Here is a 14,650-nt window from a genome sequence, read left to right as displayed (position 1 = left end):
CAGACAAGACCCAATCTCTGTCAGAACAATCAAAATCACATAATATCTTGTTTAAAAAATAAAACAGCTTTTGTACTTTTGTACATGTACTTTATGATTTGTTTCATAGCTGAATCTCCCACATCTCTTAATGGTAATAACACAATAATTGGAAAGCACAATGATGAACTAACCATCTTACCAAAAGACATATTTGTCCCTTTCACGATTAGGAATTAATCTTTATGATTCTTATGAGAGCAAAAAATATGTAAAAAATGGACTTTGACTTGTTAAAATATTGAGAGAAGAATGAATTAACTGAAGCAACCTGAATTGAAATTTTGTGAAACATCTAAAACTACAACGTTAATTGTTTATAAAAACATAAAGCAAACTGTAGAAATGGTTGGGGGATTTCAGTGAATGGTAAATACAACCAGAGTTCTGTCAGATCCATGGCAATACACAGGAGAAATAGTCAGGCAAACTGCACAAATTTGTTTCTAACCATTAATGCTTGGCGCTCCTACCTAATTAAAGTAAAATTACCTACATTTACTGGAAATTTGCATTTAATCTGAAAAAACATCAAGTTCAGATTAATTCAATCTGACTGACCAGCCTCAGCAAAAAGACATTTCCATCCAGTCTCCCAAAAAAGGAAACCTTATTTCCTACAATTTGCAGTTCTTCAGAATGCTACAGTGCAGTTTACACTGGCCACACACTTCAAATACATAAAAGAAAACCCTTGAGTATTAGTGTAACATAGCAACACTGAAGCATTTGGCATTTTTCCTCAAGCTGTTATCAAAGTTTAAAAACAGTTCAGCACTTTTTTTCAACTTTCTTCATTGCAAACAGAGTAGCTGAGCATCAGTTTTGCGATCCATATTTACTATTCCATATCTAAGAACAATGGTCCCTCATCAACACTCAAAATTGGTTAGGCATTGCCTTTAGAGACGTTGTAAAAAGAAGCATCAGTTGCATTACACTTACACAGACCTAAAACTGCAATTTTCTGCCAGTGAAAACTTGGGCAAATAATTGTTTAGTACTTCAGTCTTCTCCATGTCAGCTACCACTAGACTCCCTCACCTTTCATTTCATTTATTGAGGGTGCAACTTCTTTTGTCATCCTTTTCTAATGTACCTGCAGAAACTCTAATTATTCATCCTCACATCCCTTGCCAAATTTGCTCCAGGTGTGCTTTAGCGTTCCTGATCTCATTTGTACATCCCAGGCAATATCCCTGTATTATTCTCAGTATTCATGCCCCTGTTCCACCACCAGTGCATTTCCCTTCCCTCTTGTGCTTCAGTTTGACCAGAAGGTCTTTTTCAGCCATGTTACTCTCCTGCCTTCCATGCCTGATTTCTTCCACATAGAAATCAATAGTTCTTGTGCTCTAAAAAGTACTTTAAATAACTGCAAGCAATACTCCTTTATCCCCATGGGTGTTTCCCATGATGTCTGATCCATGACACCCTTAAACAAATGAAAGGTCCTTTCCTAAGGTTTACAGTCCTTAAAATATTTTACACATTGCCTATTTAATTGAATTCCACCCGGGTGTGGTCACTACAGAGCCGGCCCCGCTTGGCCTTTCCAGTCTGTTCCTCTGTGTTGGAGAGCAATAGGTCCACTAATGGCTGCTGCAGAGTAAGGCACAGATCTCCACAGAACGCTCTGTGCCTTACACAGCAATTCCTGTGCACAGTGACAGACGCACCACTGACTCAATGGTTACTGCACCTTGAGCACAGTACCACCAAACCCAAATGAAAACAGTGCCTTAGCTGGGGCATGGAAGGAATGATGTGCACAAACAGGAAAGGGGAAAGACTGGTCCTCAAAAATACAGCTGCTATTTATAGACATTTTGGATTGTTTTAGAAGAACAGGAATGGTATCGTGCTTGAGTCTTGATTTTTTTTTTTTGCATTTTTTTTCTGTTCAATTTTGAACCTGCTGTACCTAAAAGAAGTACATAGTACTTAGAGGGTAATCACAGCCACAGACAGAATTTTCAGAGAAGCCATAAACAGAAAATAATTTATTCAATAAAACAATACAAAATCCGGTTACATATTTCATGCACCACGTAGATAAAACCTAATTAAAGCAACATCTTTTTATTGAAATACTTGCTCTTGCTGGTAAGTTAAGCTGCCCTGTAGCACCCCAAATGGGAGGGCACACAAAATTCTATAGTAGCTCACACACAAACTGTTCATGAAATTCAAACACAAAGGCTACAGTTTAGTACAGGAAACAAAAACCTGATAACACAAATGGTGACCCGTCTGAATGACATGCACAAGATTATTCAGGCTAAAGTTCTTTTACTTCTAAAATACTCAAACTTCTTGAACAAGTATTTGAAAGGGTATCTCTATAAATCTGGATTTTTAGATGATTACTTTTAATAATTTTTAAAAGAAGAATTTGTATGAAGAACATAGTTAATTTTTCTTTTATACTTAAGACTATTTTTTAGCGGCTATAAATTGAATTGCTCATAACCACATTATATTCACAAAAACATCGTTTACACAAGATTACTTTTGCAGGTACTTACGCAAAGGATTTTGGCCCTCGCTGGCATAGTATTCGTACATGCCACTTTTGACAAGTGTATCATAGTGGGGCAGAAACTCAATTCGTTCCTTGGTTGCCAAAATCAACATCTGATCAACTGACTGCAGCAGATATAAAGTAACTCCATCGTGAACAAGCTTGCCTGCAGTGAAGACGAAATATAAAGTACATTGAAGAGCACTGCATCAGGCAACTTCAGTTCTCAAAACAAGTACGGATTTAGCCACAGGTGGTCTCTGTATTTTCCTAGGAGTTGCCTGTTCAGCATTTAACAACAACATTTAAATTTGTATCTTTTCACATTTCCAATAATGCAGGTTTTCTCAGGTGACAGCTATGTACATTTAACTTTTCCCTGTCATTTACAGAATTTGTGACGGAAGATACTTAGTATAACCATGATCATACTAACTCATCAAAAAACATGTTTGTGGACATAATTTTTTAACCATTTTTGACGAACAATTACAGGATTTGTACTTTCAGTTAATTACTGCACATCACAGAGCACAAACAATTATCACGTGACCTTTATGATCAATACAAGAAATAGGTGTAATTATTTTGCCATCTAAGATACTTACTGAAGTTATCTTCTGTAATCGGCGTCCTATTGGTGGTGGTGATAACGAAGGTTTCATTAGAAGATATGCCAAATGCCTACAAAAATTGAAAGTTATTTTGTTATGGTAACTAAGTAGTCCAAAAATTATTCAGATACATTAAAACAAAAAAAGGTGCACTTGTGACAAGATACTGATGAGTAATTACATAATCTTTTAGAAAACAGTTGAAATTAGTATCTCTTGGTTTCTCAAATTAGCCAAACCTGTCCATACCAGGCTGCTTTGTTTTTTCACCCGAACAAAACAAAAGTATGCTCTAGTGAGCAACAGGAATTTTAAGGAGGAAGAATTGTCTCACAGATAATCCCCTTGAGGGTGGAGGAACGAGACTGAACAGCTCTACTTCTGATTGTGAAACTGCAACAGCAATAGTTATGATCTAGATGGTATCCCATATTTAACTGCACTCTTGAGACAGCAAACCAATCTAGTATTTCTTAACGTTGGATATGAAAGTCTTTGTTCTTCAATTATATCATATATCTAAAAATAAATATTTCTTTCAGAAAAATTCTTTACTGTTAAAACACTGAAGTTTATTCTTCTGAACCTAAACAATCTTTGCCACTCTGATGCCTTCTTTTGAATGTGTTTACTGTATCTTTAGACTTTTTATCCTGTTTCCAACATGCATTTACATGCCTCTACTTTAGCCCGCATTTTTGCACCCTGATGTCCAACACTGATCTCTTTCCTAAAATAATAAAATAAATATCTGTATTCACTCCTGCCTCCCCAGGTCTTTGAAACTCAAGCAAAAGTCAACCCATGTCCCACCAAACTCCATCAACCTACTCAGTCTTGCAGTGACAACCCAAGACAGGTGCCTTATGTACCTTTAGCCAGATTCTTCCCTGAAGGAAGCTCTAGCATTCTCTGCAGCAGCTTGCTCCCATAATTTCCAGCATCTCTCTTTCCATTCCTATTACTCAGACCCATGAAAATATTTTTAAACACTACTTATGGTTTCATTAGGAGCCTACTTTCCATATTTCAGTTAATTTCTCCCTGTGACCACATTAAAGTTACAGTTATTATCCATCAGCAAAATTAGAAAAATTATTGAATTTCTCACAGCACTTGGTGCAAGCAAAACAAATGCAGATGATACAGAGACTAATATTCAGATTTAAGAACCTGAAGTAAAACTTTTTAACTCTTCTACATTCAGATCACTTCAATTTCACCTCTCACATTACACAAATTTCCACACAGCAAATCTGTGCAGGAAAAACTATGAAATTGCTCCAAGAAAGAAAAGTAAGCATAAAAGATACGGATTTTTGAAAGCTAACATCCTACTGTGCCATTCAAGGTCAGTGGTTAATATAGAATAACTGTAGAGTTTTACATCTGAAAGCACAGATAAGCATCTCTTCCCTCCAGCTATAATTACAGCTTCCCTGTTTTCTCAGTCTCCAAAGGCTCTTCTGCTCTCAAACCCTTATGAGGGCTGCAGTATTTACTTGAAGGCAGCAAGAAGTTAGGATCAGCCAGTGCATGTACAAGACAGCAGCCTGATATGGGAGCAGGGGCAGCCTCATCCTTTTGGTCCTCTCCACCACTCCATGGCTAAGCCTCAACTAAACCAACCCCAAGCACAGCCTGGCAGGCTATGCTTTAATTCCCTGGGTGAACCCAGCATTTGTGTCCACTGGCAGCAGGTCCTTTCCACTTCACAAGCTACTAGGTAAGTATATGAATCAAGTTTGGCAGTCTGAACTGCAGATAACTGTTTTTCCTTGTCCATGCCATGGTTTAACAGGCCATATCCTTTGTAAACTTTGAGGATTTGATTCAAATGCAGTTTGAATGCTTCACTTCTATGTAAGACTTGTTTTACTTCCTCCCTCCCTCTGTTCTACATTCTTGGTTATCCCAGTGCCTGCCTCTTCTTACTATGCCAGGTAGGGATGGGGCTGCACAGCTGTGCCAGTATGTGAATGTGATTTCCCAAATGAGAGGCTGCTGGTCATTCCTGAATTAAAGTGAACCTACTGGGCAATTTGCTTGTAGAGTTGGTGATTTTCATTCAGTTCTGACAGACAATGTTTGGTCAAATGTTTCATTTCTCAGTAAGATCTGTGCATATAAGAGATATCATGGTATCTTTTTTTGGTTAGAAGTTCAGGTTTCACTGTCATGTCTTTTTCAGGCCAGCATGGTGCTCTTTTCCAAATAAGTACTGACGATGCACACAACTCAATTTGGTAAGATTCACGAAACAAACCAGAAGCACATTCATATCATAAATCTGTGAGTTATTCTATGATAATCCAGACACACAACCATGACAAAGCTTGTCACATCATCAAAATCTTCAAGGCACAATCCATGCTCAGAAATGCCTCTGCACATTCACAGTGAAAGCATGTTTGGAGGTTATTGTGTTCAAACAGCTAAGTGGAAAGTTGTGAGTGCTCCCATTTTAAGGTCACTGGAATTTGATCTTACTCCTCTTGTGTTGGCTCCTCCTTTGACCCCAACCCTAAAACTCCGCCCCTACAACACCTGATAAAACCCCACGATCCTGCCCCTGCTGGACTGTCTTCCTCTTCGCCTTCTTCTCCCTCCCAGGTCCTGGGGGAAAACAAAGATGGATTTTCGAGCTTAAGAAAACAGAGACGTGTCTCGTCTTTTTCCCTGCCGGCGGCTACACCTCCCTGGACACGATGGTCACTATTGCCTCATGCCGCAACAGAAAGCTTTTATCTCTTTGTATACAAGAGGAGATGTTAGGGAAAAAACAGAGACAAGCTTCAAAAACAAATCCACAAGCTAGAAAAGGCAGACATGTGAAAAGACAAGGATGCCTAAACTGTTGATTACATACTATTGCTACATGCAAATACCGGAGTTAAAATGGTACAAAGATGAAGCTATGTGCACAGAGAAAAATCATACCTAAAAGCCTGAAAAGTATAGATTATGTCAACAAACCAAATTTTTAATATTCTGGGAAAATAACCGTAACTGTTGACCAAACCCCAAATTAGTTGCTAAACCACACTTGGAAGCGTGCTGAGGGTACACTGCGGGGCTTTGATGTCAGAGAGCTTGGTAGGGGCAACCAGTGTGAGAAGAGGGAATTAACTGCCCTGAGACAGCCACAGCCAGCTCCAGACGGCTCTCAAATCCATGGAAGCAACTCTCTCCTCACCCAAATTTTCACTAGAAGGGCACAGGGTGCATCTGCTCAAACTTATCAGGGAAGAAATAGAAGAGACAAATGAGAAGCAACAGAGGAGATACATCAGGAGACGTTGCCAGGGACAGATATAATGAAAAGATATTCTCCATACCAGAGGCAGGGATGGTCCCAAAGGTGCCGAGGCCCATGGAGGACCCACATCAGGGCACAGAATTTCCTCTCTCTGTCCTCCTACTCCCATGGAACTGTGACCTATGGCAAATTCATCACCGCAGTACAAAAACTAGTAAGAGTAGCATAATAAAGCCCAGTACACCCTGATGTCTCACATCAGGGTGTTGCCTAATCAAAGGAGTTGAGATTGACCATGCGATGATCATTGGGAGAACAAGGATAAATTAGACTAGGAATGGGGAAAGAATAGTGTATGACAGAGGATGAATTTGGAAAAGGGGAAGGAAAGGCATTTCTCTAAGTGATTAATTTTGCCCTTAATCAATCATCAGAAGTTTGTGTTAACAGGCAATAAGTTAAATTAAAAAAACAAAACCCCTGAGTTGAGCCTGTTTTGCACACAGCAGGGTATCAGTCCTTAAACCCATGGAATGATACAGAAGCAAAAAAGCTGTCCATACAAATAAGAGAAATGCCCTCTTTATAAACTGGAGGATCAGTCTGGAGACCACCTATGCTTCATGATAAATACAGTTAATAGCTCTCAGTTTGCTGGTAGATATTTATGATATGAGATTAATATAATGCTAAAGGAGTTTGAGACAATGTCACGTGCCCAAGAAGCTTTCAGCAGAGCACTTTACAGGTATGACACATGAAAGTGTGAATGAACTGTGATATCTTTAACCTTAAATCCAAATCAAGAAGCAAGGTTCAGTTTATGTACTTGCTTTAGCCACAGGTTCTTTATAAACTAAAAAACCCCACAAACCTCAAAACAAAACACAATCTCTCAAATCACAAATAACTCCTCATCATTTTACACTCCTTCAAACAGGCCTCTGTTTCTTTTCTCTTTCACATAGCAGGACAAAAGCTCAGAAATTTTACTGCTACTTGATCTCCACATGCACAAGGCTTACCTGGCTACTGAACCAACTAAAACAATCAGCATGAAATCGATGTAGATTTTGCCTCTGGATTAACTATCTGCCTCAGAAAAGGTGTTCAACAGCAAGTATTTAACTTTGTGTGTGTACCACCACAGCTTGTAGTCACATGAATAGGCTTGAGGTGGTAAGTGAAGGAGAAATAACATGCTGTAAGGACAGAGTCACTGGCCTGCCTTCTCTGGTCTGTCAGTCAATTATTACCATAAAATAAGAACTTCTGGTGGTGACTTTTAAAACTAAAGGAATGGAACACTCTCCAACACGATGAAGGTAAAACAGTGAAGCCAAAACTACAATATCTTTAGAAAAGACATTTAATCGCTTGGAATCCAAACCTTTCCAACAAAACCAGTAGTTCCTAAAATATGCAGCTTCTGTACCCTTAAAATTCTGTATCCTCCTACCATAACCAATCCAAGCAGACAGTGAGTGCATGAGAATGATGAGAATAAATGGCCTCAGAGCTTGGTGATGAAGTCAAAGGAAAACAAAGACATAACATCCATGGAGCCAACTTCCACGGCCAAGAAGTATTTTTTCTGACTACTAGAACTGTATTGTCAATGCAAACCTCTAAAGGGGGACCTGAACTGTATCAGTTAAACGTAAAGAAGTCTGATAATACCATTTTCAATGCTGTCCTTCATAGTTATTTTCCTAGCTACCCTGCATGGCAAAAAGCAATATAGCTTTTCCAGTATTTCAAACTGATCCAGCAACTCCTTTGCAAAAACTTGTCCAAGAATCTGAAAAAATTAAAATAAGCGCCACATCCAAACACGGAGAAGCCTGTAGCCTTCTGTAATTTTGCATGTGATTAACTGAATATCCCATGCTATTTATGAAATTACCATGTGAAAGACATCCATTTATCAGTTAGCCATCTCACTTAATGAAGAGTTATCAGTCCAAATTGAGAGAAATCTCTTACATCAACAAATGGATAAAATGATAGTACACAGTGAAGGGAAACTATTTCTTCTAAAATCACAGATTTTCAAGCCAAGAACTGTCTTTTGTATCATCTCTCTCAATTATTCATACAACTGTATAATATTAATGTAATTAATAAAAGTAGCAAATACAAAAATACCTTTTCAAGATTTGCAACTTTCAGCAAGCAGAAAGAAGCTTGGGACCCCAGAATTTCCGCAAAGAGCATGCTGAAATTACTAGACTTAGTCTGGGTCTAGACAGTAACTTCCACAAGACCTTCACAAGCCACCGTGTCTAAAATCACAATCACAAATATTCAGTGCAGCTATCAGCCAAAATTTTGACATTAACTTTGTGCCAACTTCTCCTGCCAAAACACTTTGTATGGCACCACTTACTGAAGGAGCAAGAATTCAGAAACCACTCCTCAAAAATAAAAAATACTTGGTCACATCTAACAACTGTACCTGGATAACTAATCCTAAAGATTGCAGGTACTCTGCATCTGACTGTGTTGGCAACACTCAGATTTGACCAGGAACCTACAAGCCACTCAACTTTCCAAATTAACTGATACACCCTAAGGCTCTACCCAAGCACACAAAGGTATGTAATCTGCATCCTTCTTCCCACCAAAAAATCAGTAACAAAGATGTTATACACAAGATTTTCAGTGAAGTCTGAAATACAGTGTGATACTTTTGGAAAAAACTTACAGCATTGCTGCATCTTACACAGATCTACAGTACTTCCAACAGGGTCTTTAAAAATCAAGGAGAAACTTGCTTTGCGTACGCATACAATGTTTAAAATACATCTATTTTCAGTTTCTGGTTATACAGAATTGATAAAATTGCTAAACAAACATAGGACTTAAAATACAAAAATACAATTATTGCACGATGGACTGATTTCATGATTAATGGAAGTATCTCTACTGAGCATTTATCAGAATGATGTTTTGGTGATAGAAACTTGCAGGAATTCCTAGTATTTTTTCTTTGATTGCAAATAATTTGATTATACTTTATTTATTAGGCATTGTTAAGCAAATATTCACAAAAAAATCCACTTGTTTCTTGTCTTGATTTGATATTAGACTTATGCTTATTTTCCATACACGATCTTAAACAAATATTCTTTTCTGCCTCTTGGGTCATTGAGACGCTGGAATTTATTTGGGTGGACTGGCAAAATAATCTATTTAAATAGTAAGTAGACAGGTTAAGGTACAATGGGAAGCTCAACAAAAGATGTGGCACAAGATTAAAATCAAAACATTTTGTTTTATTGTGATACTTGTTTTTTGAGTAATTGCTTTAATTACAGATATTTACTTTTTAATACAGATTACAGATCTATGCTTTTTTTTATACAAGGAGATCACAACAATGAGAAGTTTCAGAAGAACTAAGGAAGCATTTACCCATGAGTTTGGCTCCTATATAGGTAATAACACTAATCTTGGCACCATTAACTCTCCTCACAGTAGTAGATCACCTCAAAGCCTCACAAAAATCCCTTCACACATGGCAAAACCTCCGTGCAGTTTTCAGCACAGATACCTTTCCACTTTAAAAGGAGTGTGAGCTAAGTGCTTGAAGGATTTCTGCCAGCAACAAACTGAAGTGTTCCAGCTCCACTGTGTACCTGGATAACATGAGCAAGGAATCTCAGGTCAGCTGACAATAGTTTAGCTCCATTCTGCTTACTGCCACTAAGTATTTTTGAATTATACTCTAAACATCAGGACAAGCAGTGGGGCATAGACCTAACAGAAGACAACAATAAGGTGCACAAGAAACAGTACTGCCAAGAAGAAGCAAATCACAGTATTTAACCCACCTATTCACCTTAAAATTTCATGGTTCTCGAGACTGAAATTATATGACTGCTCCACAGTGCACAAATGGAACACTCAAGCTAGCATTATTCTTAATTAAGACGTTTCTGCTTTAGGACTGATCACTACGAGGATGAAGAATGAAGACTACAAATGCTCCACCCTCTTATAAGACCTTCTCCCTAAATCTTCCCTCCTGCAAAGCAACTTCCAACTACACAGACATGCATTAACTGCTTCAGGGACAGTAAAAAATACTTGCTTCAAAAAACACCACAAAATTTCAGAAATTAATTAAGAATATTTCAGCAATAATAGAAGAATATTTTGTATGACAAAAGACACAACACGCATCAGCTCCTAAATCAACCTCTGAAGTGGCTAAATCAGTTATTTTGCTACACAAACAAGAAAATGCCTGTTCTCTGCATTATGAAAAAAAACCCTAAGTCTCAGAAGTAGCAGCCTAAGACCATGCTTTCAAACATGAAAATACTCAAACATTTTCAACTCAGGATCATCACATGCTGCAATCAGGTTTAATTCCATAATTTTTGCAGGATTTGACTCCTACATATCCACTTCTATCCCAAAGAATTCCCTTGTGCCATGGGAAGATGTTCACAACATAAACAGTTACAACAGCTCAATATTTCTGGCATCCTTGCCAGCCATTACCATGTGGAAGCACCTTCGCTGGTACAGTAACATCACTCAGTTGCATGACAAATTGTCGAAAAAAGTCCATTGAGAGCTGAGCCACAACACAGGAGACCTGTGGATACAACACTGCTGCATATACGCTATCTGCCCAAACAAGCAGTCTGACAGTGCCTAACAGCTTTAATTGTTGAAAAGCGCATACAACATTCCACTTCTCCTTAGTCTGAACCAACTCAAAATCTGCTTAACAAAAGAATTGTTCTTCCTGAGCTTTCATCACTTCCCTGTCGCGTTTTCAGCACCACGAAGCTAGGAAAGTTTGTCCCAAGATGGTGAACTCACTCATCACTTTCTCCTGAAAATAATTAGCAACTTTCAAGATGCCAGAAAGTGAGAACTTTGCAGTACAACACTCAGAGAAACACAATTTACAAAGCTATTGGAGCACTGAGATGTCAGAATGTTCTTCCAGAAGTCCTAGAACTTGTACATTGTTGGTGTGGGAGATAGCAAACATCCCAACCCTCTGCCTGTCCAGTTTTCACTGAACCAACATTTACAGATCATGCCAATCCACCAGCCTCAGAATCCTTTCAGAGTCAGATGTCCCACATGTCAGCTCCAAAGTGCAAAGAGTCATCACACTGAAACTAGAAGTGACATGGTCAGGCATCTCTGACTGCTCTCACAGATGGTCAACACATTGTTAGAGGCCTTTCTCTAAGGGAATGATTAGCTGAGGTTCTTGCTGCATAGGTTTGTAAGAGCACAGACCCTAATATCCTTAACACCCAAAAAAGCCACCAGGACTGGTGTTAAGGCTTGTGATACTAAACATACTAAAAAAACCATATTTAAAAATTTTAATTTCACAGGTACCACATTCAAACATAGCAAGGTCTGCTCTGCAGCACCAGGCTTCTCAAACTCTCTGCTGCCCACGTGAGAAATCTGCCTAACAGCATTAAGGTACCGACTTCAAAACATCAATACATTTCTTAGGTAATCCCCAAAGCTGTATCCAAGATTGGTCACAGCTGGTAATGATGGCTTATTTCTTAATAAAATTGCAAATATGCCAAAAGCTCTGTGAAGTACTGAACACCATGAGGACACGTGACACATTAAGCCACTGGAGTGTGCAGTGCATATAAAAAAAACCCAGAAAAGACAGACTCTGTTCTAGAACAAATTGCAAATTCATGTTAAACTCAGCCCATCAATTAATTACAAAATCTAAGAGAAAAGAGGAGTGGGTTCATCACGCACATATTTGCCTTGACTACTGAAAATATTTAGTATTCTTGCAACTCATCTGTTCGGTACAGTTGTAAAGGGATCCACCAAGACAATTCTTGGAGAAAATTATGTAACGCTCATAATTACTCATAGGAGATACAAACCCCCGGAAGGTCATGAATCCCCTCCACTGTCTAGCTTTTCAGAATGCTACACTGCAGTGTATTATTTTCTTTATTCCATTAGTTTACTTGTTTCTTCCAGTCTGATGAACTTTAGGGGCACTGATCAGACCAAGGGATGTGCTAGCACTCCATAACCCCTTTATTTATGAGTACAGAGTTACAGAATCAAAAAGGCTGGAAAAGATTTCCAAGTCCAACCTCGACTGAGTAATATCACACTCTCTAAACCACATCACAAAGTGCCACCTCTACTCCTTTTTTGGACACTTCTAGGGAAGATGACTCTGCCTTAAGATTCAGTGCCCCTACTGGATCGTGGCTATGCCATTTTGAACACAGAAATAGAACTCCACAAGGAGGAGGCAATCACAGGAGACAGCTATGCCTGCTGACATTGACAACTCAAAGCTTCCATCACAGTAGGAAGCCACTACATTACACACTGTCCAGACACAGAACATACTACTAGTTCAGTTATTTTTCTCAAGAAATATTTTGTCTACATCTTATATATCCTTATTTATTATCACATATAATTAATTATATATTTAATCGTGATATAGTTATATTACATGTAACAGTAATACTCGGTAGTATTTATATTGTTCATAAATAATCGATAAATTTTATAAAATTTAGAAACAACTCTATTTGTTCAAATGTAAAGCAGGTATTTATTATATCCCATCTATATGTAAAACATAAAATTTACATGCTAGACAACTTAGTGCAAATTATACTGGATAAAGAAACTAATTTTTTTTTAACCAGACTAAAATAGTACAGAAATTTAGAGCTGATTTTTCTGCGCATTTCACATGGTAAACCATGCAGGCAGCTAACAGGTTTATGGCATTTGTCACTCGCTCAGAAAACGAAACCATGACAGAAATGGGCGCTGCCTTCCGCTAGCGCCAGCAAACAGCCCGTACGCGGGAAACCATCTCCACCTCCCCGAGCTGCGAAGATGGAGTAAGTTTCGTTTCGCGTTATGACAGGGAAAAAGAACCGAAAGTACACGCGGCAGGGCAAAGGCGCCACCAGACGCCTTCCATTTAAATGGAAGCCACAGCTGCGGACGGGAAACGGCGCTTAGCGCCAACACCTTGGACAGCGGAAACAGAGCCCAGAACCATTTAGGCTGGAAGAGCCCTCTGAGACACCCGAGCCGGCGCTGTGACCGACACCAACCACCGCGCCAACTACAGCCAGCCTCCGAGCCCGGCACGGCGCCCGCCGCCGCTCCCCGCGCGGGGGCGCTCGGGGCCGCCCGCTGCCCTCCCGCCCGCCGCCAGGGGCTGCTCCCGCCGCCGCCCCGCACCGGCCTCTCGGGGTGCAGGAAAAGGCGACGCCGACGGGGCGGCCCCGGTCTCTCCTCCGTGGCCGCCCACCTGTCCCGACAACAAAGTTCGCGGACAGGCAGCGGGCGCGGGGGGCCCCGAGCAGGCTGTGACAACCCCGCCCCGGCCGCCCCTCAGCCCCAGCGCCGCAGGGACGGGCCCTCACTAATGGAACACCGCCACCGCCGCGCCCGACGCCGCCCGCCCTGCCGCGTACCTGGCAGACGGCGCTGCGAAAAGCGCGGTAGTTGTCCGTGCCGTAGCTGAGCACTTTCTCGTCCGGGTCCGCCTGCTCCCGGCGCCGGTCGAAGAGGAACACGGTGCGGTCCCCGTTGCCGCGAGGGGTCAGCAGCACCGGCCTGCGAGGTGTGCGGCCGCCTCCCGCTGCTGCTGCCATGTTGGGGAGCTCAGGAGACGGAAACCGTCCCGCAGCGATGGCGGCAGCGACGGCTCCCGCTGCCGGACCCGCCAGCGCCCCCGCCCGGCAAAAGACGTCACGGCCGGGGAAGAGAAGGCAGAGCCGGCCCGGAAGCCGGGGAAGGAGGAGCCGTGGAGGCCCGGAAGAAGAAAATGGGAGGGAGGGGAGGAGGGTGTCGGCGGCGGCGAGTCTGTTGCAGGCGATGAGGGGCGGTGCATGGCGGGGGGTAGGAAGGGCCTGGAAGCCAAAGCGGCGCTGCGGCGCTGCGACCTCGGAACGAGTTGGCGCTCTCCGCCTCGCTTCACTTACGCCGCCGGGTGGGGCAGGAGCGGGATCGGGATCCAGATCGGAATCGGCATCCGGATCGGGATCGGAATCGTCGCCGTCGCCACAGGAGGCGTCGGCGGGCTGGGCCATGGGAGCGCGTGCTGCGCCCGCTGCCGCCGCCCGCCGGCCCTTGCGCGAGCGGGACCGGCGGGCGCGCTCCTGTCGCCCGCGAGCGCGTCCCCGCCGCAGCCCGGGGAGGGACCAGAGG

General features: G+C 41.4%; 1 protein-coding gene across 1 annotated transcript in view; it reads right to left on the bottom strand.

Moving 5' to 3' along the window:
* SMCHD1 (structural maintenance of chromosomes flexible hinge domain containing 1) overlaps positions 1 to 14,650 on the bottom strand; it is a 69,864-nt gene extending 55,214 nt beyond the window's left edge. The window contains exons 1-3 of the mRNA XM_063395869.1: positions 13,915 to 14,650; positions 3,172 to 3,247; positions 2,568 to 2,729 (exon numbers count right to left, since the gene is read on the bottom strand). Coding sequence (XP_063251939.1) covers positions 2,568 to 2,729; positions 3,172 to 3,247; positions 13,915 to 14,532 — 856 coding nt within the window. The 5' untranslated portion in view covers positions 14,533 to 14,650. The remainder of the gene's footprint in view (positions 1 to 2,567; positions 2,730 to 3,171; positions 3,248 to 13,914) is intronic.

The sequence above is a fragment of the Prinia subflava genome, chromosome 1 (genome assembly GCF_021018805.1).
Source record: "Prinia subflava isolate CZ2003 ecotype Zambia chromosome 1, Cam_Psub_1.2, whole genome shotgun sequence".
NCBI lineage: Eukaryota > Metazoa > Chordata > Aves > Passeriformes > Cisticolidae > Prinia > Prinia subflava.
This window is presented reverse-complemented; position numbering and strand designations above follow the sequence as displayed.